At 43.4% G+C, this 26,902-nt stretch overlaps 1 protein-coding gene across 1 annotated transcript in view; it reads left to right on the plus strand.

Moving 5' to 3' along the window:
• The first annotated feature begins 803 nt into the window (after positions 1 to 803).
• Positions 804 to 26,902, plus strand: part of ntn1b (netrin 1b) — a 50,498-nt gene continuing 24,399 nt past the window's right edge. Inside the window, exons 1-2 of the mRNA XM_039826094.1 lie at positions 804 to 1,099; positions 1,261 to 2,305. Coding sequence (XP_039682028.1) covers positions 1,291 to 2,305 — 1,015 coding nt within the window. The 5' untranslated portion in view covers positions 804 to 1,099; positions 1,261 to 1,290. The remainder of the gene's footprint in view (positions 1,100 to 1,260; positions 2,306 to 26,902) is intronic.

Below are 26,902 nucleotides of genomic sequence, written 5' to 3' on the forward strand. Positions count from 1 at the left end.
TTTAAAGGGGCGCTATGCAGTTTTGACCATTTCTTCGCTGTTTTCTGGCTTTTCGCTGGCAGGTTTCTCTATAGAGCCCCCCCCCAAGGTAAATTATGCTAAAAAAAGAGTTAACTCAGTGTCCTCTCCCCCTGCTCAGGTGGACAGTTTGTCTCTCAGAAAATACTGTATACAACAAATGTTTGAGCAACAAATTTACTTCCACTTGCAAATTCAGCAAAGTGTATTGATTTCTGCAACATGACAAAAAAAACTGTTTCATGTTTAAAAATGGCTCACGAGCGATTTATCCTGGCAGATAACTGTTATTTGAGCCCAGATTATTTGGAAAATAACTTGACTTAATGACCCAACCACATTCTTCCCTATTTAAGGGTTAACAAAATGTCCTCTCCCCTTGTTCAGATGGACAGTTTGTCTTTCACAAAAGGGTACATATAGGCTAAGTCTACAACAAATACTTGAAAATGAATAAATTGCTGCATGGCAACATGGCAATAAGAAAATAACTCATTTGTGATGAAGATGTCATGTGTTTAAGGCCAATTAATTAGGCTATGAATAAATGTGTTACTCATTTTTCAAAGCACAAGATTTCAGTGCATCAGATTTCTCTTTATTGGGACTAAAGTAGTGTATTTTTTATTTTATTTTTACCTGCAGTGCAAATAATCTGCCGGAAGATGTCGCCGCTCCCTCTCTCTCTCCCCCTCCGCAGAGACACTCAAAAGGCTCCGACTCCTCTCCTCTGAATGAGTGGACCCCCTTTTCCCTTTTATAACAGAGAGGGAATGGGACAGAAAGAGAGAGAGAGAGAGGTGGGCAGAGGTGTGACTGAGAGGACAGGCAGAGGCAGAGGGAGACTCCGAGCCAGCTGGGCTTTTGCCATATCTTATTTTTATTTAGGAATCTCAAAGAGAGAGAGAGAGAGAGAGAGAGAGAGAGAGAGAGAGAGAAAAAGGGGAGAAAGGCTGAAGTACTATAGCAGTAGTTTTTCGTGCGTAAAGGGGATAGGTTGTTCTCCAAATTCTTAGGAGTTGTGCTTCACTTTCAGACTGAGCAGTTTATTTGCAGGCAGTGTCCTGGGTTTCTTTGCCTCGTAAGAATATTTCTTTTTTTCCATGCTTCAGTGCGTCCAACTTTTCCATATATCCACCAGAGCATCATTTACTGTGACAGTTTTATTCTGGTCTTGATTGTGCCTTTATCATTATAAATTCCATTGTTATTAATTATATATTTGTCTCCATTACATTTCAGCGCTAGAGTCCCTGCGGTGCACGGATTACAATGCAAAGGATTGTGGAGGTTTGGGTCACCTTGGTGACAGTTTGCGCGCTGACCGAGGGGGTCTTTGGAGGATACGGGCTGAGCATGTTTGCTGCGCAGTCTTCCCCTCCGGACCCGTGCTACGACGAGAACGGGAACCCTCGGCGGTGCATCCCCGACTTCGTCAACTCCGCTTTCGGAAAGGACGTGCGCGTATCCAGCACCTGCGGCAGCCCCGCCGCCAGGTACTGCGTGGTGGCCGAGAAGGGCGAGGAGCGGACGCGGGACTGTCACACGTGCGACGCCGCGGATCCCAAGAAGTCCCGTCCGCCCGCGTATTTAACAGACCTCAACAACCCGCACAACCTCACCTGCTGGCAGTCCGAAAACTACGCGCAGTATCCGCAGAACGTCACGCTCACCTTGTCGCTCGGGAAAAAGTTCGAGGTCACCTACGTGAGCCTGCAGTTCTGCTCACCCAGACCCGAATCCATGGCGATCTACAAGTCCATGGACTACGGCAAGTCGTGGGTGCCGTTCCAGTATTATTCCACTCAGTGCAAGAAAATGTACAGCAGGCAGAACAAGGCGGCGATTACTAAGCAGAACGAACAAGAGGCCATCTGCACGGACTCGCACACGGACATGCACCCTCTGACGGGCGGACTCATCGCCTTCAGCACGCTGGACGGCCGTCCGTCGGCGCACGACTTCGACAACTCCCCGGTGCTGCAGGACTGGGTGACGGCCACCGACATCAAGGTGATCTTCAGCCAGCTGCACACCTTCGGAGACGAGAACGAGGACGACTCGGAGCTGGCCCGCGACTCGTACTTTTACGCCGTGTCGGACCTGCAGGTCGGAGGACGGTGCAAGTGCAACGGGCACGCTTCAAAATGCGTCAAGGACAGGGACGGGAATCTGGTCTGCGAGTGCAAACACAATACGGCGGGACCGGAGTGCGACAGGTGCAAACCGTTCCACTACGACCGACCATGGCAGCGCGCCACGGCCCGGGAAGCCAACGAGTGTGTCGGTAAGTCATCCCCCCCCTCTTTTGTCCCTCACTGTGGAATAGTTTTAGCTCTAAAAATACTTTTTGGATTAACTGTATCATTCGATTCCTGTGAAAAGGTGCTGTTACAAATAATCATAATCACTGTGTCCTTCCGTTACGCACAGAAAATACGCACCGACCTGATCTTTATTCGTTCATGTGAATTCATTAATTATTTTTTATTTTTCTTACTGGGAATAAACTCTCGCCTCAAACCATAATGTTGTTGATTTTTGTCAGAAATGTTTGTGCTGAAGGCACATATTAATAGGTGGTGATCTGACCTTAAAATAGGCTTTCTAATGAATTTGGTTGTGGCTAAATAAATCCTAGTTGAGGCAAAGAGAGAGAAGAAGGCCTCAAGCTGAAATCCACGACCTAAACGGTAAAAGAACCATTCTGATTATTTAAATCAAGAGACGGTTTAATTAAGGCCTAAATTAAATATCTATACTCCTATTAAATTAATTCAATTACATATTCAAAACGTTTCTCTTTGCTGGTATTATTACAACTTTAATATGTCCAAAACAAACTAAACTACTGCTGACACAAGCACAGAAACAAGCGACATATATTTGCATCAAACGCATTCTTTAAATGTAAATAGATGAAATATAATTTAGGCCTAAATACACTGTAAATTATTTGGCCCAAAGAAATTGATGAATTCAGTAATTCGATTTTGTAAGAGACACTGATATTTATTTATGAAAATCAGCTTGGCCTTTTTTTTTTTAAAGAAAATTAAAATGCAAGACATTGATGAAACAAAGGTTTAAGATATTTTTCATTTTAAAATAAGAAAATGTAGCCTTAGTGTTGTTTTCTGAGTTTCAGAAGCTATATATTCTGTTTTGCAACAAATGAATGCACTTTGTTGACCCCTGATTTTTATCAACATTCAGAAGAAAAAGAAAGGGCAGGAAGTCATTTCAAGGAACAAAGTCTGCCTGTCCGAATGCATAATTGCGCTTTGACCTGCGCTTCCGACTGTGGTAGCGCTTTAATAGGAAGGAAACATGCAGTTGCGGAGATAGACTGCAGGGGCGGGTTGTGTTTCCATAAGCAGGTGCTATTACAGATTGGATGGGCGATTAGGGCGGTTTTATTGACATTTTTGGCACGTAGAGTACAAACTTCCACTTTAGAGCCAGTAAACTATTCAGAGAGGAGGACAAAGCGCGAGGTAATTTGAAGCCTGATGTGAGTTTTTATTCTGTGTTCAGTGTATTTGCTGTGATGCTTACTTTCAGCAGAGCAGGGTGGGGGGGCTTATATCAACAGCTCAAACCCCCCCTGAGCTACAGTGAACCAAACCTGGAAATGTAACAAGTTCCGACAGTGCCATGGTTTGCTTAACCAAACGAAACAAGTGAACAAGTTGTTCCCCTTGGCCTCCGCCTTTTGCCTCCGCAAAGCCAGCATCTCAGTGTATTTTACTAAAACAAAAGGTTGTCACTTGTGGCATCCATCTCGCTGTCAGCGGGAGGGGGCCCCCCTTTCACCATCTCGCTTTTTGTGTGAGCGGTGTCATCAGATAAAAACCGCAGCCAAAAGCCAGACTGAGCATGTCTTCCAAAGAGGAAATAAGGGTGGCCTGACACCCAAGCATGAAAGAAGAAGACGACCCAGGGGAGGGGTTGTTTTCATTGAGCAGTGGGTCCATATGGTCTGGCAGTGGGGATGCAGAGTGCTTGGTGCTAATGATCTGTCTGGATTTCTGGACATTCAGACATTGAGAGAAGGGTGAGAAAGAGAGGTGTGGTTGTTGGAGAGCGGTCGGTTTCACTCACTGGTGGCCGACATCAAGAAAGTAAGACAGAGTCCATTTCCCGTGACTTTGCATGCAGCGCTGTCGTCGTTTTGTCAAAAAGGCATTTATGTTGGCAGAAGCAGCTTTCACATTCCCGTCAGCTGCGCTACAAATTTGTTCATAAAGCCAGGGCCGAGGCGAGAGGGTTGGCACAGGCCTCCCCATTTAGGCCTCACCCACCAGAGCCAGGGGGTGATAGGTATAGGCATGGATGGATGGAGGCCCTTGACCAGAACCTCTGTATGAAGTGTCTGTTACTATTTCTTGTTGGAAAGTCATTCAAAGCGCTACAAAGAGACACAAAATAACCACAAAGTGATGCAAACTGACTACTAAAGAGATGCAAAATGACAAAAAGAGACACAAAACGATCACACAAAGATTTGAAATGACAACAAAGTGATGAAAACTGTCTACAATGAGACAGAATTTAAAAAAAAGAGACACGGAACGACAACACAGAGATGCAAAATGACCACAGAGACACAAAACAGAGACACAGAACGCCCACAAGTGACCCAAACTGACTACAAAGAGATGCAAAATGACAACAAAAAAGAGACCCATGATGAGAAAAAAGACAGAAAATGACCTCAAAGTGACGCAAAACAACTACACAGAGATACAATTTGACAAAAAAACAAATGACAAAATGACATTAGGAGATGCAAAATGGGTGGAGGGCCTTGTGTCTGTGTCCAGGGGCCTGGCTGTTTTTTGAGTTGATATTATTTCACATTCATTCTTTATTTGGCATTCATTCATTCATTAATTCATTTGGCATATGTGTATGATGCGTATTATTGCCAGGAACCAGGGAATCCCCTCTCTTCAAAAGTAAACCCGCCCCTGCATAAAACTTGTAAACGGAAATCTTTACACTTGTCTAATACATTAATGCGGATAATGTTTGACCACGACCCATAATCATTTATGTAAAGGAATGGTAGAGAAACACACACACACACACACACACACACACACACACATATGGTGACACGCCAGGCTCTGCTGTCCCAGGCAGCTGCTTCATATTCTCCCCATGTTCAGCGTAGCAGTGACCCCTGACGGTCCGGCCCCCGCTCCTCTCCGGCCTGACTGATGGGCTGTGAAGGGAACTGTGGGAAACTTCTACTTGCCAAGTGGGTTTTGAGGCAAGCTGAAAATGGTAGCCTTAGTCACTCATACATGTAATTTTGCACATTAGTTCAATTTCAGCTTTGTTTTTGCTGTCGCCGTGCCATGCGATGTTCTGTTTAATGGCGGCTGAGAGTCAGCTGGAGGTTCTTCACGCTTTTGATGTGCTTTCAAAGTAAACGTTCACCTTCACCTGTCTATTCTTACGTTTGGCCGGCGCTTATCTGGCTTTAGATGTCTTTGATATGAAAGAAAATAAGACAAAATTAAAACATCTGGGGATCTTTGATCACAAAGTCAGTTACTATCTGTCCTAGTAGAGAGCATTTTATTTTGTGCTCTGCTCAACGTATTTATTTTATTAAACTTACGTACACAGATCTTTGTGAGGAAGAGCCGACATGTTTGCCACCCACAAGGTAGCTGAATTAGGATATGATTGTATCAATTGCCTACTGGCTCTGCTCCCAGTCTGTGCAGCACGTACTGGTGCTCTCTCCAACAGCTCTAAAAATAGAGTGCGGAATATGAAAGGCTCACAATCCTTTTAAAGAAATTATTTAAATATCGTGGAATAGATTTGAAAGCACAAATGCAAGGGACATTTGTGTGATAAAACCAATAACTTTTGAAAACACCTAACACCTTTTAAAAAATACCTCTTGTATTGTAAAAGCCTTTTTACCCATTTATCTGTTAGTTTAAACTATCTACTGTAACCATTCATCCGTTACTTTTAGCTAACTATTTCAACTGTTTATCTGTTACTTTTAGCTAACTGTTTCAACTTTTATCTGTTACTTTTAGCTAACTATTTCATTCAACATGTATCTATTACTTTAAGCTTTAGATTTATCTGCTTGCTTGCTAGTTTTCACACACTCTCAATCGCAGCGTGTCGCCGTTACAGCCAATATGGATATTTATTTTTTTATCAAATTGTGATTTAATTTTTTTTTTCAAATGAGGTGATCTACTCAACAGTCCTACCCCTGGTTGGAAATCACACATCAAATCAGTCGAGAAAACTGAGAAAATAACAATTTTTGTCTTTTAACACCTACAACCCACTTGCATGACAGCAGCTCAGAGAGAGAGAGAGAGAGAGAGAGAGAGAGAGAGAGAGAGAGAGAGAGAGAGAGAGAGAGAGAGAGAGAGAGAGAGAGAGAGAGAGAGAGACAGAGAGAGAGAGAGAGAGAGAGAGACACAGAGAGAGAGAGAGAGAGAGAGAGAGAGAGCACAAACCAGACCCTTACTGTACAAAGACGCCACATTTACCACAGTCTTACAGAACCAGTGGTTTTCCAGAACCACTTCATATCCAACATCGCATTTCCTGTTTAGTTTACAATTGAGCCATGGTGATTTTAATCACAAGATGGTTTCAGGGATGCACGCTGACAGCATCTCTGTGCTGGATCAGTCTTTGTCGTCCATGTGGTGGCCTGGGACCGTTGACGCTACTGACGGTGAATGTGGCGCCACGGGTTGCCAGGTTGGGCCAGGCCAGGCCTGCTCACCATCTGGGTCATATGTCAGCTCCATGTGACAGGAGAGAAGAATTTCTGTAAAGATGTATGATGTCATAGATATTCTTCTGTCTCACTCGTCCTTTGGTATAATTGGTTCCTCTCCTCCTGTTACTCCTGTCGTTCTCTGGCCTGTCATTGTGTGCCAACGCCAGGGGACAGGCAGCCATTTCCATTTAATTTGTAAGCTGAGACATATTTGAGGGGTTTTGATTTTTCACATGAAGTTAGTCAACAATAGCTAGAGGACAGGACTATTTCTGTGGTTGTTTTGTTGACTTCTGTTTTGATGGGTTTCATGTTTAAATGCATTAGCTTAACATATTGTACACTACAGTAATGAAAACAGGCTGCGTTTGCAAAGTTAATGCAATAGAGGTGAAGATATTGTTAGAATAAAGAAGCTGGTTGATGCCCTGTCATACTGAAGTAGGCCTACCCATGAGCAAGGCACCGAATCCCCATCAACTCTTCAGGCTCTGACCTTTGACCTCGGTCTGGTCAGCAAAGAATTGTTTCTTTCTGGGGTGAATTTAAGCATGACGGACACTAATTCACCGACGTTCAGTGGTAAACATGAGAGAGGACTTTGGTCATGCGGGGAAAAGAATCCTTTCTGAAAGATACATTTGACTGAATGAGAGAAAACACAAAAAGGAAAACAAAGAAAAATGCGTGCCTTGCTGTTGTTGTGGGTTGTTTGTTTGGATCCTCACTAGTGATTATTGAGGCAACAGGCATTTCCTAGGGTCTATAACAACCTTAACATTACAACCTTTAGATGTGCCGTGCAAAATGTTTTAATACGTACATACACACTAGGGATAGACCGATTATCGTCCATGGCCGATTATCGGGCCGTTTGCAGATTATCTGTCAGCGTTTTATTTGCCTGATAACCGATAAAGTTAATGAATTCAAAAGTGTTCTACTTTGGCTCGGCTACAGCTGTGTGTCTGTCCCTCTGCTCTGGTTTCACGCCCCACTGAGTCCGACTTCATGTCCCTAATTTATGAAATAATTGCTTAAAGCATTTAAACAAAGTCTTGTGTTGGAGTTTGTAACATTCAATGTTAATTCATTCATTAATTTGGATTTAAAGATTTTCATTTTCACTATAAATGCATGTTGGTTTAAAAAACTACTAATAATGGGTGCCCGGATAGCTCAGTTGGTGCAGTTGGGCGCCCATCTATAGAGGTTTACTCCTCGACGCAGCGGGCCACGGGTTCGACTCTGACCTGCGTCCCTTTGCTGCATGTCTTCAGCTGTCCTGTCGAATAAAGGCCTGAAAATGCTCAAAAAATCATCTTAAAAAAAACTAATAATAATAATTGGTATCGGAATCGGCCTTGAAAAACCAGTATCGGTCGATCGTATAATAAATGCATAAGTATGTGAAAGAAACGAGATATTAGGTGAAGACAAACACGAAATCTGGAGTGGTTAACAGGAACCAGGTGAGTTGCAGGTTAGGAGACATTTAGGAACTTTTATGGCAGCAGCGGTAAAGTCCCATCAGGAGCAGAGTGCCAGTTAGCTGGTTAACTTGAGCACAGCTCGGGGGGGCACTGGGGAGGAAAACTCACATGGTTTGACCCATGGGAGTGCAGAGAAAGTAATTACAGGCGGTAGTGACCCTGAAGCAGAACTATATTAAACCAATCAGTTTCAATCAACAAAAATCAAATTATAAAGCCGACTGACATGAACATGAAGAGAGTATCTAACAACATCAGCGCAACCGAAACTGTCGGGGCTCACGTGTCGGACTCCTCCCGAGACACACTAACCCAAACCAGCAACAGAAAACTGGAGATGGACTCTGGAAACTGTGACGGGAACCATTGCAAATCGCAGGGAAAAATGTGTTGTTACTAATGATTAAGCTAATCAGTCACACTCGGTGTGTGACATGTTAGCACAGCGGAGTTCTCTGTTGCACTTCATGTTCACAGAGATGAACTGACGTTTCGGAAAAAAGAAGGGACCCTACATTTCTCCGAGTTCTCTGGCCGTCCTCCATAGCGAGGGCAAGAGTACGCAGCCAGCTTTAAAAACCCAACACCCAAACACACCAGGGATTCAGTACCTTTCCTAATACTTCGACGTAGAAGACGTCACACGGATTCAGATTGTCCGGTTAAGTATTGATATCCTGCCACAACCCTTACATTTCAACGCTCTTTCCTCTGTCAACGAGAACAATACTTCTTTTCTTGCAACATAAGCTTATGTGTCTCTGGTAAGAGGTTTCTCTGTATACAACCAGACCATAAAACAAAGAGATGTATTTGGGGGATCCAAATCTGCTCTGCTACAAACCAGTGTCCTTTGGGTAAAGGCTGCATGTTTTGAGGATTTTGTTTTGTTGAGCTCATAATTCAAGACAGACACGATGGTTTGAGCCAGAAAGGTTTCACTCAGGCTTTTAAGAGCATACTGAAAAATCTTGTTCTGCTATGTTGTGGACGGCGGTTTGGAGAGGTGACTCAATGTTTTCAGAGGAGTATGTGAGATTTGATTTAAAGTCGGTCTCCTCCCTGCATGGGATTTTGGATAGAAAAGCACGAATGTATGCAGAATACAGTGGGTTTATTCTCCACTTAGATTATTGAGTTTAACATTTGACTGAAAGGCGATTACTCTATCTGATGGCTTGAGACACACTGTGCCATAATTTTTCATGCAGTGAACAGTAGCGTTGATGCATGTGTCATAACTGGGGATGTAGACGACGAATACCAATACATTTTTCAGATATTAACAGATACGAACAGGAACTGCCAGTAGCCAAAGCAGCGTGACTTTCCATGATGCAGATTTGTAGACAAAAAAACTATTGCCTTGATCAGTTCTTTTTTTTATTATTGATAATAAACAAGTAAACTTTCAATAATAGTACAGGTTTAGACTTTTTAAAACCACAATACCTTATACCTCACAAATACAGAACAAACGGGAGTGTGCCTATGTTTCCACATTTCTAAGAATTTCTTTTTTCACTGAAAATTAGGCCCTATGTTCCCACATTTGCTTTTTCATAGATTTGTATCAGATTTGATCCCCCTTTCTCCCAATTTGGTAGCCAATTACACCCAACCTATTATCCAGTAGCAATGGACTACAGATGGAATGTAACCCTAACTCTAACATAGAGCCTAATTTTAAGAAAAATCTTAGAAATGTGGAAACATAGGGCCTAATTTTCAGTGAAAACAAATTCTTGAAATGTGGGAACATTGGGCTGTGGGAACATTGAGCTATGTGAACTTAGGGCTGACCCCGAACAAACATCCCCACCCTTCCCCATCCCACAAAAAAGCTATTGCTAATGAGATTTAGATAGTTGAGACAATAAGTTCACCCTCCATATGTTTTGAGTAGTTTTTACCAGATTTGTTTTGCAGTGCAGGATAAAGTTTGTCTGATGTTGCACAGGTCTTTACCTCGTCAGATATTGAAGTTTGTCCCTTTTTTACATGACTTGATGGTGAACTGACAAGCTGAAGTTAGGCACTGTTCAAAAAGTGCACGCAACATCGCCAAGAGAGCTTATTTAAAAAAAACAAGCTTTTATTTTTATTTTGACCTCTTCCCGATGCATGCACAAAGCTTTTTTTAAACTATGAACTTTGACTCTTTGAGCTGTAATGGCTGCTGTAAATACCTTTTTTTTTTTTATAATTTTTTAATCCCAGAAAATTCAGACCAACTTCACATTCAACTGGTCCTCCTTTTATTATATACACAACCTCTACATAAAAAAAATAAAATGACATTAATCTTGCAATATAGCTCAATGTGCTTCTGACTTTGATTTTCCCACTGTTAAAACCATCCGATATTCATTTTTACCAGGATCTTAAGTATCAGTGTGTGAGCTTGACTTAAAATTTTTAATTTTTCGTGGCATTTCTGAAAGTTGCTGTGAAAAATGCAACTCGCTTTTGAATTTGTTTGGGGTGTAGGGTTGAAATACAAATTTATGATTTGATTATTACGTGTATTTGATTAATCTGCGGATGTTTTTACAGTTTTCATCTGGGATCCAGAATTAAAATCTGCAGAATTTAGAGTGTTTTTTTGCCTGGGGAGGAGATGTGTCATCTTGAGGTTTATTATTATTATTATTATTATTATTATTATAATTTTTTTTTAATGTGCTTACAATCTGCGGAAGAATTCTGGTAATTCTGCAGGATTCTATGTGGCCCTGGTCATTACTGGAGCATTTATTCAGTGAGTAAGTGTAAACTGTGATCTGAAATGCAATGCAATGTGTTGGGCCTCATCTCTGTTACAGACAACAGTGTATGACGCTGGATCCTCGATGGCTTGGACAGTTGAAATAGTTTGCTCTTGGCTGTTTGTTGTAGTTTGTTCATGAGGCGCCTTGTTGTTCACTGGGCCAAGATGAAAAAGATGCACATGTTCGAGCGTGTGTGTGGATGCTCGGCTCTTTGTGTCCACCGTCTGTCTACATGAAGCTGACTGCTGGGGCTTCCACGGTGGCATCAGGACCACCTAGTGCGTGCGCATCGAAGCCCCTTTCGAGGCGCTGAAGCAGGGCAGGCTGGGAATGATTAATGGGGCCAGCGGAGTGACACGCTCCGCAGCTCAGCTTCAGACCCCCAGCCAGCTCCCCTGCTGCGCTGCCACCCGACACAGCAAGCTCAGTGACAGCGGTGTTTGTACGCCCACACGCAACACACTTCCTCAGTGTCACTTACCCAACTCACCCCCTGTACCACTTCCCCTTCAACCCCCAAAAAGCATTAAGGAACTCTGCAGTGGAGGCATAAGCTCCTTTGGCTGGTACCATCCTCCCTGCTGCGCTGTCGACACAGGGGTCTTTTTACCGCAAGACAAAAGCACCGACTGACAACTGGATTATTTATAGTTGAATAAAGTCTTGATCCTTATTAGAATGAATTAGAATTAGAATTAGAAAATAAAAAATCTGAAAAAAGAGAAAAGTAAAGCATTGTCTGATTTCATAGTGTCTTCTCTCCTCTGTGACAGTAAACTGAAGATCTTGCGGGCAAAACAAGACATTTGAGGATGTCATCTAGGGCTTTGGGAAACACTGATTCACATTTTTCACCATTTTCTGACATTTTATAGACCAAACAACTAATCGATTAATCAAGAAAATAATCGCCAGATTAATCGACAATTAAAATAATAGTGAGTCGCAGCCCTACGTTAACATGTAAATTAAATGTGACTGCTGATTTAAGCCCCTGACACGTCAACCTGACGGCCGACTGTCGGCAGAAAAGCCAGTCGGACTGATCGGTCGGCTCCCCGAGGTCCAAAAAGGGCCTCAGAACACACCGAAGCGACGCCGACTTGAGCGTATAATACGTCTCCATAACAGCAGGCGGCGCCAATCTGTATTGTCGGCCAAAAAATGAAAACCGGCAGCTGACGAACGTGTCATGTGGGTCTGGCTGCTCCTGGATTTTTCAACGGGGCATAATGGCGGCTCGTTCAGAATACGGTCTCATATTGTAATAAAATAGTTCACCGAAACGTGTTTCTGAAAACATTTTAAGCGAGAAATAGGCCGTGCAGTTGCTGAATCTGTCTTCATTTCAGATCGACAAAGGCCAGTTTAAAAGATTTTCATCAGATTTTGGGAGGCTTAGTCACGGTCATCCCGCTCGTCATTTCCGGGTTAGCACGCCACCAATCAGATTGGTCATGGAGTCCGACTGCCCGCCCTCTGACCCAGCGAGTCAGGTCTACCCAAATGAAGGCCGACAGCCCCCCAGACTGACGACGACACGGAACACACCGAACAGACTCGAGTCACCGACCTCGCCAGACTGTCCCACGGCCGATTATCGGCCTGGTGCGTCGGGTCCTTAAGACTCCACCAAGCATCAGGAATGTCCTCTGCTAATCACCCCGCTCCTCTTTTCATTAACAGCCACTTATCTCCAGAACCCTTTAAAACAAACACAGTGTAGCCATAATAGGCCCGTCTTGCAGAGGAAATGGAGTCCTTTCATATTTATTTTTCCGTATAACGTCTGTGTGAGCCTGTCCCAGAGTCTCTATTGCTCCATAATGGATGTCTACATCCTCCTGTGCTCTGCCTCCATCTCTCACGTACCCCAGTGACCAATTCTTCTCCGAGAGAGAATGAGGAACCACTTATTGGATTTGAGGGGATATGCAGCAGGATAGATAGAGGAGAGGAGAACACAGTGGCTACCAGACACCGGTCCCTACGCGACTATAAATATCTACGGTTCCACATCTGCTCAAAGGAGGGAAAACCCGGGGATTCATCAATTGCAATCCTCCCTCTGCACTCTGTGTGTGCTTGGGCTTGAGGCAGATCTCTTGGTCAGACAGGGAGCAGAGGATTAGGCCGCCTTCCAGTCTTCCATAACCAGGGCCTAAAGTTACCTTTTTTTTTGTTATCACTTATTCTTTAGATATAGATTCATTCGGAGTTGTGGAATGTCTGCTTTTTTTTTCTTTTTGCGTCAGCTGTAATCTTGTAAACATATGAGTTGTGTAATGTGAAGTAATGTCTAATGTTTGTGTTTAATGTGATTGTGTACATTTTATTGTCACAAAACAGACAGCAGGACCCCAGGTAAAAATGATTATACCGAAGCTAATATTGATCCAAATAAACAAACAAACAAACAAACACACAGGCTTTTTACCACGTCATTTTCTTTTGCCTCTAAAAGGTGAAATGCTGAAAGGTGGACTTTCTTTTGCAAGTTTACAACTTATCGTGTGTAGGTGGCTTTTTGATGACTCGTGGTCCTTAATTGCTTCTAATAAGTTTTTAGTGCCGATCACAAAAGGATTTAATTTGCTTTCTCGGAGCCATACACACGGCAGTCACTGCACGACATTTGTTCTGTACTGCTGGCGTAAATCAGCCACTCACAAACCTTGGTACACACTTGGTATTAAAGTGTCCTCTTTTACTTTTCTTTGAATCATCCTCTTCTTTTTGTTGGTTGCTTGTTTCGGCTCGCCATCTTCACCCCAGTAATGTGCTGCCACATTTTTTAGCTCAAATCCAAAGGAAATGGCGGGCTTGGTTGAAATGTGAAAGAACAACAGTTGCAAAAACCAATTAATGAATCACTCAAGTCTCATTGGCTACCCGCCAACGCGGCAGATTAACAGTTTCACCTGCCAGTGGCAAAATTCACCCGCATTTGGCACGTGGTTGGATGTTAATTGCAGGCCCTGTCCATAACTCTTCCAGTCTACAGCCCTGCCCACACGAACACAAGTATTTTCAAAACCGCAGCTTGTTCTACGGTTAGGCCGCTCGTCCACACCATAGACTGTAAATAATAATGGACAGAGCATGTGAGACGTCACCCATTTGTTGGTGGAGATCTGCTATGAGTCGTCAAGTTTGCCGTTACGGGTGCAGACATCCTGGTTGCGGATTTGAGGATTTTAGACGAGAGGGAGGAGTGAGGGAGGAGCCCTTACACTCTACGTTACGTTACACACTTTCACTGGCAATCACATCATAGCCACGCCATAAAACACCCCCTGCTTCATCTCCGATTTTAAAATCAACTAGACCATAATTCATAAAATGAACATCATTCTGTGTTGCAGAAGACTTAAAACTAGCGATTGAGACCATACTCATGAAAATGTTTACTGAGGTAACAAATCAAGTGAGAAGTGGGCCACTTTCTCATAGACTTCTACAGAAACAGACCTCCTTTTGTGCCCGCACGTCTCGCCCCCTGCTGGAATTCAGATAGAATGCAGGGTTAAGGCACTTCCGCATTTGCAGCACTTCGCCGAACCGGATGAGTTGTCCATTAATATTAACAGTCTATGGTCCACACGCTAACGCTGTCTCAGGTCACTGAAACTGAACCTTTTTCAAAACTCCTGCCCAGGTGAAGAATTTTAGAAACTGTTGTGTAGCCGGTGAAACCAGAGATTTTGGCTTGTGACGTCAGAGTGGGCACTGTTGTCTCCTTTGTTTGACATCAGATTGCGCGCCGCTATCACCTTACCTTACCTTACGAATCTCTGCAACGGCGGACGTAGCTAAGATATTGCTGCTCATAACTGTGCTAACAGGGCTTGTTACATACAGATACATACACACAGTTCTCCCATTATGTTGCGGAACGGAGGTGTCCGAATGCAATCCTCCGCAGGTCACTGCTTATGACTACACTCCCACGACACAGAACTGGCCGCCATTGTCGCCGGTTGTGGACGAGACGGACGAGACCCCGGTCGGACCTCTACGCGAACTTCAGGCTTCTGATTGGCCAACATGGCTTAACGGTTAGGGTTATGTCGCCACCTGTTGGTTTGGCATGCTCTTGACAGCAATTGATAGCGTGTTTTTACATTTTCATGTGGACAGAGGTTGTTTTAAACCTTGCTTGTGAAAAGGAGGGAAAAACTGTTTATAAAAACTCCTGTGTACGTGTGGACTAGGCCTGTGTGTTTAGGAAAAACTCAGGAGCAGCACAACTCATTTCACATGCATGAAGGTTCGAGATACCTTGATGAATTACACAGAAGCATTTAATAAACACTCAATTGAGGAAAGAATTTGGGTAGGCGGTACAGTTTAACCACGGCGTGTTATCGTGTTGTGCCATCCCAACGCTCTGAAGTTCCTGTCTTCCTGAAGGTGTATTTAAACTCACGCTGGAGGCGTTAAGTTTAGCTGAACCTTTGATGTAAACAGAGATATGACAGGCCCCTAAAACACAGATGCCAAAGCCTAGTTCAGCCTATCTCTCTCTGGAAAATGTGCAAAAGTGTGGCAGGCCCACCGACCTCCAAAAGGAGACCGTCCTGAAACAAAACATTCCCTTATCATACAGCTGCCTAGATTCCCTGAATCTATGGAGGCACAATGTTGAAGTAGTTATGAGTTATGTTGGACACTGACCTGAATCAGACCTGGGGTGCCACTGTCTCAACTTACATAGCAGGAGTTTCTAAGCTGGAAATTCCACCACAAAGTGTGCATGTAGACAGAGCAAACTGCCTGTTGCCGCCCTCTCTTCATCTCTTGTCACCACAGCTACTGTGGAGCAGATGGCTCACAACTCCTTCACACGCTCACACCAAACCGTAGAAAGTCCCTTCCTTCCTCTCCTGATCGGCCGAGATGTACATCAGACGCTTTCCTCACTTCTCGGCTTGCAGTGTGATGTAAACTCAGTCGGAGCGTAGAACAGCTCATAGCATGCATACGTGTGTATGTGTGTATATGTGCCATGTGCTTTATTTAAACAGATAGTGAGGCTCAATTTGTCAAGATAGTGAGTCAGAGATAACATGCTGTATCTGCTTCCCACTTGGGCAGGCAGCTGGGGAAAGAATGACCTCAGAGCAGTGAGCCCAAAAACCATGTTGGAATACACTAAAAAAAAGATTATTTTCGGGTTAAGACGATACCCTGATTTCTCAAACTCCATGCAATCACCTTACGTCGGTTAAAGTCGGAGTTCTCATAATCCGGTTAACAGAGGTAGAGTAGCCTACTCCTTCAGTAACTAGGTTATTACTCCATGTACACACCTTAACCGGGCTATGGTCGGTTTAAGCGTCTGCGCATGCTTCAGCTGCCCTCCAACCGGACATACCGGACAGCGCGCTGTGAATCATAGTCGTTGCTATGACACCATACAACAAAACAGCGTTACTCGAATCAGCGGGCCATCGGCAGCAAAAGAGGCTGTGGTCCAACGCTGTCAACGCTGTTTCTCGTAAAAAAGTGGACGGACCGAGCCGCCCCCGCTGCGGCCACTGGCTAACGTTAATGTTAGTTAGCTAGCTAGCTAACGAAGTTAACGTTAGCTTGCTAATTCCGACCGACACTGGTTACAGATAACGTTATAATGAGCTGAACAAGTTGTCAGTCGTGTGGCGGAAACACTGTGCTGTCCTACGCTGAGATAATGTGTACATTTTTTTATTAAAAAAAGTTGTTACATTTGACTAATTTAGCGTTCAGTCTGTGTAATTTTGACATAGGTCAACCGGAAGAAAAGCATTGTGCGTTTGCAGAGCGCCACCTACTGTACCGGAGGTAGAGTTACTCTCCTTATTATTATTCTCCCCATCGTCCCCGCTCATGTATATGGGGAGAACTCTCATAACCCGGTTATTCACTTAACCAAAATAATCAACATTTCTGTAAATGTTCTAGTGTTAGCCAGCCGGCTAACTGTAGGCCTCTGGCCAGATGTTTTGAGACCTGAGAGATAAAGGTAGCTGCAATGTGTGGGTAGGATTTCAATTGATTTGTGCAAATGTGAATATTACAAAGATTTTTTTATTTTTACACCTACCTTCTATCTGTAAAGTGTCCTGACATAACGTCTGTTATGATTTGATCCTATAAATAAAATTTAATTTGAAGTTCTGTCATAAATGAAAGTTAAATGAATTCCATTCACATGGGTTAGATTGACAGAAGAGGCCCCTCACGCTGGATGTCGTCATTACTCTGAGGCTCATGGTAGGCCTATAGCATTTGCTTTACTCATTCCGACCGTAGTTTAAGTTTCACTGGTTTCCTGCTAAGATGGCCAGCTGTTGGCGTGCTTCAGGAAGAACCAAGCCTTTTCCTCTTCAGCTCAGTACCATGTCCTGGAAGCCACCTAACAACCAGAACAAACTTTGAGATAGCTTTGCTTTGGACACAGTAGTAATACAGCCTCTACAATGACCTCTCAGTGTTTCCATGAAAACAATCATTAACCTTTTAATTCCTTAACTTGTTCCTTCATATTGAGAGAAATATCTAATATATTGAGAGCCCAGTGTTCAGGCTGTGCAATTTCTTCTGAGGTGAGCTGGTGTCATGTTATGAATTGAACAATTGCTTAGACCTGTGCAGAGAACGCAAACCATGTAAGTGCAAAGCAGGGTTGGAAATTAGCACCAGCCAAATGCTGGTAAGATATGCAAGTGGCTGCTAGATTTGTTCACTCACCAGCCAAAAAAACTATGGTAATCTATTGAGTGGCTGGTAGATTTTAGAATCCACCAGCCACAGTGGCAGGTGGACCAAAAACTTAATTTCCAACCCTGGTGCAAAGACTCAGTGAACATATCTCATGAATTGAATACAAATTGGAAAACTGCACTTCAAATTATTCTCTGATCGTTGAGATATAGGGTTAAATGTGTTGATTCAATCCTAAAACACACGGGAGAGATATTTTTTGACGTGGGGATGTGGCTCGTTATAAATAGGCCCTCGGAGAAAAAGGGAAAAAAGCACAATAAACATGCCAGAAGAACGATGGATTGTCACCTCAGCTTCATGATTTACAACCTAGTGGCTTCCTGCCTCCCATCTCCCTTATTCCCTCTGCAGGGAGGAACACGGTGGAGAACACACGTGCCGGAGTGTTAAAATAACCTCCCTGCTCTGTGGGGAAGATTTGGACCTCAGCCTAACACTCGCCAGCAAAGTCCCACAGCAACCTGGCCCTGTTTAGATGTTTCATACGGGTTTAGTCTGGAGAGCGTCCCCTCCGACCACAAGCTCAATTATGCTGCATTCAAGTTTACTGTAAATAAAAGCTTCCAACTGGAGAAAACTACTCATGTCAGCCTCAAGTTGGTGATTTTGGTTAAGATAAGTGAGTGATTTTCAGATGTCTCCGTGTTGTATCAACACTCAAACCAAAATCCCTATCATCCAAATTACTTATAAGACACAAGGAGTAAGGAATTTACAGTCATTTAGACAATTTGGTTTAAAAGGTAGAATAGTGGTGCCACTGATTACAAATTTGATGCTATATCTGTCATCTGTCATACCATCTTTCCCACCAACTAAACTTGTAGGTAAACTTGTATCGGTGATAGAAAACAGTGATTCCCAACCAGCTCCACTTGTAGCCCAGGGGTTTCTTCTGTAGTTGCCAGTTGGTACGTGGATTGTTGATTGTGGAGTGTAGCTTCACTTGAACAAAATAAAACTTTGATTAAAGAATATATATATTCACATATTGAGCTTTTGCGAAAACAAGTCCTCCAAACCATACGAAAAATATGGGTCTTTTATTTCCTACTCTCTAATACGACCCACAGGAGCATTTTCCGTCCGCATATCTAAACCAGAGAATGTAACGGTCGTAAGTTTTAAACGTGGTCAACGTTGTGAAACGGTCGACGTTTGGTTATGTTTAGGCACCTAAACTACTCAGTTAAGTTAAGAAAAAAGGTCGTGCTTGGGGTTAAAATCAGACGTTACTTCTCCTGTTTGTTCCGCAAAGTTTTAAAACAAAACTCGGCGATTACTTTTATTTTTATACCGGACATGAATCCCGGTAGCCTGGGTGAAAGTCATGTTTGTTTGACCCATCCACCACCCCACCCTGCCTCCTTATGAGGAACTTGGCGCTCTTATACTTCATCATCGTACTTTCTGCTTTGCTCCTGTCATAACTGCTACGGCCACTAGAGGGCGCCACCACTAGATGCGGAAGTATGAGTCGTAATTGCTCATAGAAACGACCTATGGGAGGGTTTTTCGGTGGAGGACAGTCGAAACTGCTGTAGTTACCAAGCAAGAAAAAGTTATGGCAGTAAAAAAAAGAAACGTCAAACCTTTAAAACCTGTTTGTGTCCATGCAGTGCACTGCCATAGACTATACTGTAACAACCTCCCTCAGAAACAGAAAAGTTGGAACAGAATTTGCTTATCGAGCTTAATGACCGTCGACCTTTTCATCACCTCTCCCATAATGTTGAGGAAGGAAAAGGGGCAGCACTCCAGTGGGCCTGTTTCCACACCTACGCTGTGGGAGCACTCCAGTCCATTAATGAAAATATACAAGGCATCAAACACAAACACACAGAGAACTTCAGAAATAAATAAGCTTTAATGAGATTATTACTCAAGAGAATATCTTAACAACAGTCACAGAAGGCGCGTGTAATTGCTGACGCAGTTGCGTGTCTGTTTATGCACGCACAAACGCACCATGCACACAGAGTAAAGAGGAAGTATTCCCCCGACAACGCCCCACGTTCCTGCCAGCCAGCGACAGCAGGATGTTCCTCCACCAATCTATCAGCTTTATGCTTTAATTGGACATTTTAAGTCCAGTCTTGTTTCCTCTAGCTGTCACTCAGGAAACAAACCTCACATTTGATAATGTGACTCAATTCCAGATTTCGCTGATTGTTACATTTAAACACTTGAACTCTGATGTGGGGAGGATCAGGCGTAAGAGAGGCCCTGACAACAGGCCTGGACATCTGAGGAAAAGCTAAATGAAAAAGCTAATAGCCGACGCTGAAATTCATGCTCCGCTTTCCCACTCTTCTTTGCGTTTCCCTTTGTCCCATTTGCTGCTATTTCTTCCCATTTCTAAACACATTGCTGCTTTAATTGGCAAGTTTAGAGTATACAAAGACGAGACAAATGGGTGATAGAAAACGGGTGACATGCAACAAAGATCCCAGACGAGTTTGTTGCAATTACATGGCATACGTTCCAGCGAACTGAACCAGCAGTACGCCCACTCCCGCCTCCCCTGGAACGCTCCCAACCCTGCAACAAGAGGATAAATGGGCTGAGATACGCTGGCCATTATGTATTATTATTCATAAGAGGGTGTGTTATCATTGGCACCACCTAGCAGCGGCTGTTTAGAAAAGAGAGTGAATAACTCTGGTCATTACTGATTGCACAATTACGACATGTCAGCTCTTTTTTCTTGTATGTAAAACAGGTCACGGTTCAGATTAGTCTGGGCTCACACTGCGTACGGGTTGTGACATGTTTCACGATACTTTGTGCAAATGCAGTACAACGTGATGGCATGTAATATACATACAATACAGTCGAATTCTCAGAGCAGATATTGATTAAAGTATGTGGTATAGAGAGGCGAAGTGCCTCACCCTTTAGTGGGACCTAATTTTGGAAAAAGTATGTACGGTAGTGAACGGCGAGAGACAAAGTTATTTGTTTTAATGGGGCCATGAATTAAACATATGCTGTTCGTCAATTTAAAGTGATTTAAAATGTCCGGATGTAAAGTTACTGACATGAGCAGCGGGTCTTGTTCGTTCTTTTGCTTTTCGGCTGATAAAAAGACGCCGGATAAAACGCATCAAATAAGATAACGTTACATGTTCTGTGGAACAGAGCTAAGCTGGCTAGCTAGCGAGCAAGGTGACGTAGATTGTGCGAGACCAGAGATGTAGCTCATTGAGCGGTTTCACGCAAAACCAAGTGCAACTACGACAAACCTACGACAACCTGTGACTTCCTTGACTTGCAGAATTATCTTTTACATTCACAAACGTAATTCATGGCTCAATTCAAGCAGGATACAAAACTGATTTGTCACTCCCCGTTCGCCAGTAAACATATTTTTTCCCCCCAAAAGAGGTCCCACGGTGGTCCACCAGAAAGGGACTTTGCCTCTAGGGTTGGGTCCCTTTTGCATCTGAACCAATACCACTACCGATACCGGTAGCTGGAATTCGGTACCGGTACCCCATGGTACTTTTTTCGGTACTTTCCCTCTGTAATTACAAAAAAATATATTTCAGTTGTAAAAATAATTCCTAAAACCTATTTACTTAGAACATTGTTATTTATTTAGAATATTTTACACTGACAGAAATAAAACCCCTCCCTCTCTCCTCCCAAACCCGTCCCTACAACCTATTAAATTGAATAATTATTCTACTCTTATTCTTGTATTTGTATATTATTCTATTTTAGCCTGTTTTATCTTCATCATGACCGTTTTTAATTGCTTTAATTTACTTTAATGTTTCATGTCAAGCATTTTTGTATTGCCCTGTTGCTTAAAGGTGCTGTAGAAGTGAAGTTGCCTTGCCTTGCAACCTCAGCCTGTCAGTCAGTCCCCAGGGCACAGAAACCACCGTTGGGCCTGCTCGTGTCAGAGGAAGTGTAACGTCAACAGCACCGCGACCGCTTTCGGCTCGCCATTAATATCATATCACGATGAAAGGTGTCTCCGTGAAGTTTTGAAAAACTGCAACCACACTTGAAATCGCTTTATCGGCATCGGCGTGACTCGCTGTGACTTCAACAAAACTGCAGCGCCGACGTAGTTTACTCCGTCTGCACCTTTGCACGCGCGTGTGTCAGACCTCTGCTCTCTGTCAACATGCAGAGAGGACAGATAAGCTTGCGCTTACTGTCAGGTACCGAAATTTGGCACCGTTTGACTCTACATGAACCAATACTCGGTAGTACTGACGTGATTCGGTCGGTACCGGTAAAAGTACCGGGTTCGGTACCCAACCCTATTTGCCTCTTTATACAGCAGATAAATCTGGCGTCATTAAAGCCTCTTAGAAAGAACTACTGTTGAAATAACCATTCACCACTAACAGCTCATTATTAATACGACCCACACACATTAATATCGGCTAATCTTAAATTTCATTGCTAATGGGGCATTGCCTGAGCTGATGTCACGTTGCATTACCTAATGACACACAGTATACTGCACTGAGACGGAGCCTGCGGTGCTGCTCCGGCCAGCTTGACTTGGGTGGCTGTTTATGTTGAGGCAGTGCATTCCCCGTTCGCCAGGCAACCGAACGGTTTACGAGCAGTTACTCACACAAAAGCGCGGGGCGGGCTGATTGCTCAGCTAATTGATCTCCACCAGAGATCACAGAGCTGTGCTCGTAAAAAGAAAGGGGAACGCCTCCCATGACATCACCGCATGGTGCATGGCGAAACGAGCCGTGCAAGTCAGGGGAGAGACTTATTCCCACACTGAGGGAAGCAGACTGCAGAGAGAGGAGAGACAAAGGGTCCCATGGAAATCACACATTCACACTTAAACACCAACACACACACACACACACACACACACACACACACACACACACACACACACACACACACACACACACACACACACACACACACACACACACACACACACACACACACACACACACACATACACAGACGTCCACCTATTAATCAACAGCTACAAATGGGCAGAATATTCAGCTTCTAATCTAGAGCGGCTGGTGGCATTAAAGCAACCTTTTTAGGCCTCAAAGCAATACAATAACATACACATGAGCTGCAAAAGCCTTGGAAACCTTTGTAATGCCATATTATCTACAGTATAGTGCTGGCTTTACAATCTTATAGACTAGTTTCCAACCAAAATGTTGACTGTTCTTACTGTAATATGCACAGGGGAATTCCTGGGCGGTCAAGCTTATCTATAGAAGTTTGCATGGAGCTGATAGGTATTTAGGCTACATCCACACTAATACATTTTTTGTTTAATAGCAAACCTCTTTTTCTAGGTTTATGCCTCGCGTCCACTAGTCCAGAGTCCTAAAATGGAGACATTTGGAAACACTGATTACCCGTTTAGGAGCATTTTACTAATTTAATAATAAAAAATAAGGTTGGGTTTAGGAAAAGAACATTGGGAAAGGCTTTAGTAACACACAAAAAACGACAAAAAAAATGACAAAAACACGACGGTGACCAACATCACACGCTTAGGAAAACAATAAATGGTTGAGTTTAGGAAAGAAACATTGGGGAAGGCTTTATTAAAAAAAAAAAAAAAAAAAAAGGGTTGATAAACGCCACACACAGGACGCGATCCCGGCTCTCCTGGGTGAAAGTCCTGTGTTTTACCCATCCGTGTTGATTAACACGCCAAAAAGCGATTATGCGTCTTGATAACACACTAAAATGGCATACGAATTGGCGTGTCATACATACGCCACTAAAATCAGTCTGGACATATAGCTAAAACAGCAATATGATCATTTAGTACCTGCACTCTGGCTAAAACTGTACAAACCTAGTGCCCAGCAGACTTTTACACAGATATAGAAACGTGCTCAGACCTGGGTGAAGTAGGAGAGCGAGATGGCTTTAGATAGTCTTTCATCTCGGAGGATAACTCAATTCATTAGCTCAGCATTTACCTTTTCATCTCTTATCTGGTCTCGGGGCACAAAGTGCACTCTTGTGTGGTTTGGCAGCTCCTCAGAGGTGAAAGGTGAGCTGAGTGATGGTTCATTATGTTTCTCTGTGCAGCTGTTATGGTAGCAGAGCAGACACAACTCCCCATAGGGAACAGAGGTGTTGCTGCCAAATTGGCCTTGATGGCATCATTAGATTGATAGCATCTGTCCTTATACAACCAGGCAGATGCAGCTAAACTGCTCTGTTGGCCTTTGCCCTTGGTATCAGTTCTGAAGTGGACCAGTAATAGCTCTTGCCAGAAACAAATCAATGTCATGTCACCTAGAGGCTTCTGAAAGGATGTTTTGAAGTTTGTGTTTACTGCTCATTGCATCTGGTCTGGCCACAAAAGAAATGCAAAATGGTCCAGGTTGGCAAAGTTGCATCACCATGATGCTTGCTTAGGCAAGGTAATGCAGCTATATTTATAGAGCACATTTTAGGAACAGGGCAATTCAAAGTGCTTTACATAAAGCATTAAAGAGCAGTCAAAAACAATTAAAAACATGAGTTACAGATTGCCGGACTAATTTCCGGAATCAAGCCAGAGTTGTGATTATCAATGTGCCAGAAGACATGCCCGTGGGTTAACACTGGCCATAAACTAGCCAGAGTGATGCTAACGGGAGCAGATTCTCAGCTCAAATGTTGTGGGCAGGGTGAAGTACGGCTGGCATCCAGGCTAACGAAAGCCCCCAAAGCTCTGGCATCCGCCCCGTTCAGCACTGAGGCAGGTACAGCAAAGTGAACCAAGTATTCTCATTTGTCAAACATCCTCCCGCCTCTAGTATGTGTCTCATTAAAACCACGTCACACATACTAACTCCTCATGCTCCAGCTCCATTGTTTGCCTTAGCTATGCTAACTGAATCATAGAAGGTGGTCTTTAAATCATTCTCCTATTGGCTCACAAGTTTTGATGCTTTATTTGTTTCTGTGACACCAAGGTGACGGGGGTTGCTGGTCATTGCGTAAACCCTGCTCCGTACTGTGCGAGATAGAAATCTCCATGTAGCGGCTCCCAATTGTCATTCTTTTACTGTTTACATTTTTGAACCTCGGGTGAAATCATCAAAAGCAGTCCGGAAACTTGTAAAAGGATTAATCATCTGGCGGGGCTGTGGCAGAAGTCCTTTGTTGTTGCACTCGCCCTCATCACAATCCCAGCTGCCGCAGTGATGTGTGATCGAAATGTTGATTGTGGGAAAACGTGCGTCTGGTGGAAGTCGCAGCCGAGGGTGACGGATCGTAGCTTTTTATGTCTGTGCGTTACCGAATCAAACGTGCTTCATCAGAGAAAGTCCACGAAACCCTTGTCCGTTTCGAGTTTTGGCTTCAACAAAGATAAGCCTCAGCGCATCCTGTTAGACCCTTGGCAGCAGATTCCATTTTCTGTGACTGATTTATTGAACCTTTACAGCAGAAATCAATTTACTTCCATCAGATTTACTTCCAGCCTTCCAGTATTATAATGATATATTTGTGCCATCTGTTTTTATGGAATATGATGTGACCTGTAACATCTCAGTGATGTCTTTATAATCCTACAGAGGAACTACTTCCAGAGAATGAAACCTAGTCACTGACTTAATCATTGCCTGGTAGGGATGTAACGATACACTCAACTTAAATACGGAAAAATAAAGAAATGCGTACTCACTTCATGGATATTAATGAACTCTTTTGACTCTTCTGCAACATCCCCCACATATACAATACAGGTGTTATGCAAGCATTGCGTAATCTTCATATGCTTTGCAGTAAGTCCTTAGAATCAAGTACTTTTGATGTAAATTCAACAGTGTGTGTGTGTGTGTATGTGTGTGTATGTGTGTGTGTGTGTGTGTGTGTGTGTGTGTGTGTGTGTGTGAGCTCAGTGAATGTAGTAGCACACTAAACAGCTTAACAGTCATGCATCCACCTTAAACAAAACACGTGAAACTGTCTCATAGAGACATTCAGAACACTACAGTTTCTGTAATGGTGCGTTTCTCTGAAATATCCAACCACTAAACCAACTTCCGTCGTACAAATATGTTTCTGATAATCTGTTAAGGGCCAAGTGTTGTCTTTTCCTCCGATCGCAGGCTGTGATGGACCCTGTTTGATCTGGCACACGTCGCCAGCTCACGGTATGAGCGACTGCCCGGGATTATACACAGTGAGAGAGTAATTGGTCCTGAATAAACAACAATTGTGCTGGAATTCCATCTCTCTCCGTGTCTGAAGGAGCGGTGCATTCTTCAGTCGGCACGGTTAAACATCTGACACCTGTTGACAGGGTTGGTAAATATCTGCAGTCCTTCAAACCGTCCGTAACCAGATTTCATCAGCGATCATCACGGACCGACGTTTGATTGTTTCTGAAGTGAGCTCTTCTCTGTAGACGGAGCGAAAAACCGCCTCCACCAAGCTGTGGGATGCGTAATTTCCATCCAGTATGCACACCCACCACGAGCGCTTCCTTCACTAAGCCTGATAGATGGCACTTGAACATAAATAGATTGGAATAGCATAGCTCTAAGTAGGCCCTTGAAACCAAATGAAGCAGACCCAGAAAAGACACCTTGGTACTCTGGATGTCCAGTGCAAAAATCACAGTAAGCTACTGATTTGCAGTTACAATGCCTTTTATAAATTCAATTTATATTCAGAATTTTGATTTTGTTTTTCACTTGAATAGTGAAATTATGGGCAATAAGATTCTATTATAATATGTGTTTACTAACTCAACTTGCAACATGACATCATGACTTTGTGTAAACGTACACGCCACTTTCCTAAAGCCAAGTGGCGTGTTTTGAGCATTTTGAGCTATCCGTGTGTATGTCTACGCTGTACATAGCGGACGGCAGTCTGCAACGTCACAGCGTAAACATAGATGCCACTTTCACACGTGGCGTGTTATCGCGATGCTACGTATCACGAGGCTACGGTTGGGTTTAGGAAACGTCACACGTGGTTTGGGTTTAGGAAAAGAAGAACCAGTTGGGTTTAGGAAAAGAACAAACGTCAAAAGGAAAGGTCACACGCGGGACACAATCCCTGCTCTATGGGTGAAAGTCCTGTGTTTTACCCATCCTCCA

The sequence above is a fragment of the Perca fluviatilis genome, chromosome 15 (assembly GCF_010015445.1).
Source record: "Perca fluviatilis chromosome 15, GENO_Pfluv_1.0, whole genome shotgun sequence".
Classification (NCBI taxonomy): domain Eukaryota; kingdom Metazoa; phylum Chordata; class Actinopteri; order Perciformes; family Percidae; genus Perca; species Perca fluviatilis.